General features: G+C 51.9%; 1 protein-coding gene across 1 annotated transcript in view; it reads right to left on the bottom strand.

Moving 5' to 3' along the window:
* Nucleotides 1-218: 218 nt before the first annotated feature.
* The window catches only part of LOC127911317 (netrin receptor UNC5B-b-like), a 386,624-nt gene continuing 383,524 nt past the window's right edge, over nucleotides 219-3,318 (bottom strand). Inside the window, 3 exon segments of the mRNA XM_052477532.1 lie at nucleotides 219-448; nucleotides 1,441-1,619; nucleotides 2,945-3,109. Of these exon segments, the coding sequence (XP_052333492.1) occupies nucleotides 283-448; nucleotides 1,441-1,619; nucleotides 2,945-3,109 (510 nt within the window). The 3' untranslated portion in view covers nucleotides 219-282.

The following is a 3,318-nucleotide window of genomic DNA, read 5'->3' as shown; positions in this document are numbered from 1 at the left end:
CGCGTGCGCGTGTGCGTGTGTGTGTGTGTGTGATTGCATGAGTGCCTGGCATTTTTGAAGGTCTTCAAGCAGTGTGGGGTTTATGTACAAATAAACAGAGGGAGGTAGGCCTCAAGGTGAGCCTGGGTATGTGTATGTATGTATGTACTGGGTATGGGTATGGGTACTGGGTATGTGTCCTTGTGCATATCCATAGGCAAGTATTGGTTTAATTTTCTTTCTAGATTCTTTCCCTACTTATTTTTTTCTCGCTCTACCCCCCCTCCCCCCTCCCTTGACTAATCAGCAGTCCCCGTCGGTCGTCATGACAACCATCACCTCACTTTTGCCCATCTCCTCGAGAGCTGTCGCCAGGGACACCAGGTCCGCGTCACCTTGGTGACAGGCCTCCCATAGGTCCAACAGAACAGCTGTGGGGCTGGGCTTTGTTGCAAAGTAGTTTAGATACCTGAGGGATTTAAGGGAGGAGGAAGAGAGAGAGAGAGATGGAGAGGGAGGGAGGGGAGGGGAGGGGAGGAGAGAGACAGAGAAGAAGGGGGAGAGGGGGAGATGAGAGAGAGAGAGAGAGGGATGAGAGAGGGATGAGACAGAGAGAGAGGGATGAGAGAGAGAGGAAGAGAGAGCGAGGAAGAGAGAGAGGACGAGAGAGAGGAAGAGAGAGAGGAAGAGAGAGAGAGGACGAGAGAGAGAGGAAGAGAGAGAGAGAGAGAGAGAGAGAGAGAGAGAGAGAGAGAGAGAGAGAGAGAGAGAGAGAGAGAGAGAAGAGAGAGAGAGAGAGAGAGAGAGAGAGAGAGAGAGAGAGAGAGAGAGAGAGAGAGAGAGAGAGAGGAAGAGGAAGAGGAGAGAGAGAGGACGAGAGAGAGAAGAGAGAGAGAGAGAGAAGAGAGAGAGAGAGGAAGAGAGAGAGAGGACGAGAGAGAGAGGAAGGAGAGAGAGAGAGAGAGAGAGAGAGAGAGAGAGAGAGAGAGAGAGAGAGAGAGAGAGAGAGAGAGAGAATGAGAGAGAGAGAGAGAGAGAGAGAGAGAGAGAGAGAGAGAGAGAGAGAGAGAGAGAGAGAGAGAGAGAAGAAGAGAGAGAGAGAGAGAGAGAGAGGAAGAGAGAGCGAGGAAGAGAGAGAGAGAGAGAGAGAGAGAGAGAGAGAGAGAGAGAGAGAGAGAGAGGGGAAGAGAGAGCGAGAGAGAGAGAGAGAGAGAGAGAGAGAGAGAGAGAGAGAGAGAGAGAGAGGAGAGAGCGAGGAAGAGAGAGGAAGAGAGAGGAAGAGAGGGAGAGAGAGAGGAAGAGAGAGGGAGAGAGAGAGAAGAGAGAGGGAGAGAGCGAGGAAGAGAGAGAGAGGAAGAGAGAGTTAACAGCAGCACATATGAACAGAATAACAAACAGGGAAGTATAACATTTCTGATCTACTTAACACAGGTAATTATAAACACACATTTTCTCTCTCACCTGTCGAAGTCCAGGCTGTGAGCCAGCAGTCTCCAGTCACAGCCGCGGGCGCTGGGGGCATCCAGACTGGCACAGATCTTCTGTCGTATGGTGGTGGGCAGACGGAAGGCATAGGGCCCCACCTGGGAGGAGGGCAGGCAGGTACCCCCGGAGGGGATAGGGGAGCAGGGCGGGAGGGTCTGGAGGTAGAGTCAGGATGGGTGGATGGAGAGAAATAGCTGACTCAGGGCTTTGGCATGTACAAAGCCCTGAGCTATCCTCAACCCTGGGTTAATACTAGCCCAAGGCTAGCTTCTGTTAACCCCAGGCTAACTGAAACCAACGGTCACTACGATATTCAAAAGAAGTGACTGACTAGTTCCTAAAAGTCCCCAAGGCGAAGTCCTGGGCTAAGGTCAGTGTCCCCCCACTCTAGAATGGTGCAGTCTGAATGCAACAGGTACTTCCTGTGTGTCTCTGTGTAACGGTTAAACCCTTCCCCCTGGTTCCTCCTGTGTGTCTCTGTGTAACAGTTAAACCCTTCCCCCTGGTTCCTCCTGTGTGTCTCTGTGTAACGGTTAAACCCTTCCCCCTGGTTCCTCCTGTGTGTCTCTGTGTAACGGTTAAACCCTTCCCCCTGGTTCCTCCTGTGTGTCTCTGTGTAACGGTTAAACCCTTCCCCCTGGTTCCTCCTGTGTGTCTCTGTGTAACAGTTAAACCCTTCCCCCTGGTTCCTCCTGTGTGTCTCTGTGTAACGGTTAAACCCTTCCTCCTGTGTGTCTCTGTGTAACGGTTAAACCCTTCCCCCTGGTTCCTCCTGTGTGTCTCTGTGTAACAGTTAAACCCTTCCCCCTGGTACCTCCTGTGTGTCTCTGTGTAACAGTTAAACCCTTCCCCCTGGTACTTCCTGTGTGTCTCTGTGTTACAGTGAAACCCTTCCCCCTGGTTCCTCCTGTGTGTCTCTGTGTAACGGTTAAACCCTTCCCCCTGGTTCCTCCTGTGTGTCTCTGTGTAACGGTTAAACCCTTCCCCCTGGTTCCTCCTGTGTGTCTCTGTGTAACGGTTAAACCCTTCCCCCTGGTTCCTCCTGTGTGTCTCTGTGTAACGGTTAAACCCTTCCCCCTGGTTCCTCCTGTATGTCTCTGTGTAACAGTTAAACCCTTCCCCCTGGTTCCTCCTGTATGTCAGTGTGTTACAGTGAAACCCTTCCCCCCTGGTACCTCCTGTATGTCAGTGTGCAGCTGGAAGATCTGTCCCTCTCCTTCCACCTGTCTGTGTGTTACAGTGAAACCCTTCCCCCCTGTTACCTCCTGTATGTCAGTGTGCAGCTGGAAGATCTGTCCCTCTCCTTCCACCTGTCTGTGTGTTACAGTGAAACCCTTCCCCCTGTTACCTCCTGTATGTCAGTGTGCAGCTGGAAGATCTGTCCCTCTCCTTCCACCTGTCTGTGTGTTACAGTGAAACCCTTCCCCCTGTTACCTCCTGTATGTCAGTGTGTTACAGTGAAACCCTTCCCCCCTGTTACCTCCTGTATGTCAGTGTGCAGCTGGAAGATCTGTCCCTCTCCTTCCACCTGTCTGACACAGATCTTACAGGAGAGCTGAGACACGGCCAGGCTGCCTCTCTCTAGGCTGAAGGTACAGTGGAGGAGTCTCTGACCACCACTCCAGATGTGGTGGAATGGAATCTCCTGGGGGAAGACATTGTGTTAGATTACATTACTGTGTGTGTGTGAGAGCGTTTGTGTGTGTGTGTGAGAGAGTTTGTGTGTGTGAGAGCGTGTGGGTGTGAGAGAGTTTGTGTGTGTGTGTGAGAGAGTTTGTGTGTGTGAGAGCGTGTGTGTGTGAGAGAGTTTGTGTGTGTGTGTGAGAGAGTTTGTGTGTGTGAGAGCGTGTGTGT

Source organism: Oncorhynchus keta, chromosome 24 (genome assembly GCF_023373465.1).
Source record: "Oncorhynchus keta strain PuntledgeMale-10-30-2019 chromosome 24, Oket_V2, whole genome shotgun sequence".
In the NCBI taxonomy this organism is placed as follows: domain Eukaryota; kingdom Metazoa; phylum Chordata; class Actinopteri; order Salmoniformes; family Salmonidae; genus Oncorhynchus; species Oncorhynchus keta.
Note: the sequence above shows the minus strand (reverse complement) of the source record. Positions and strands in the feature narration are given on the sequence as shown.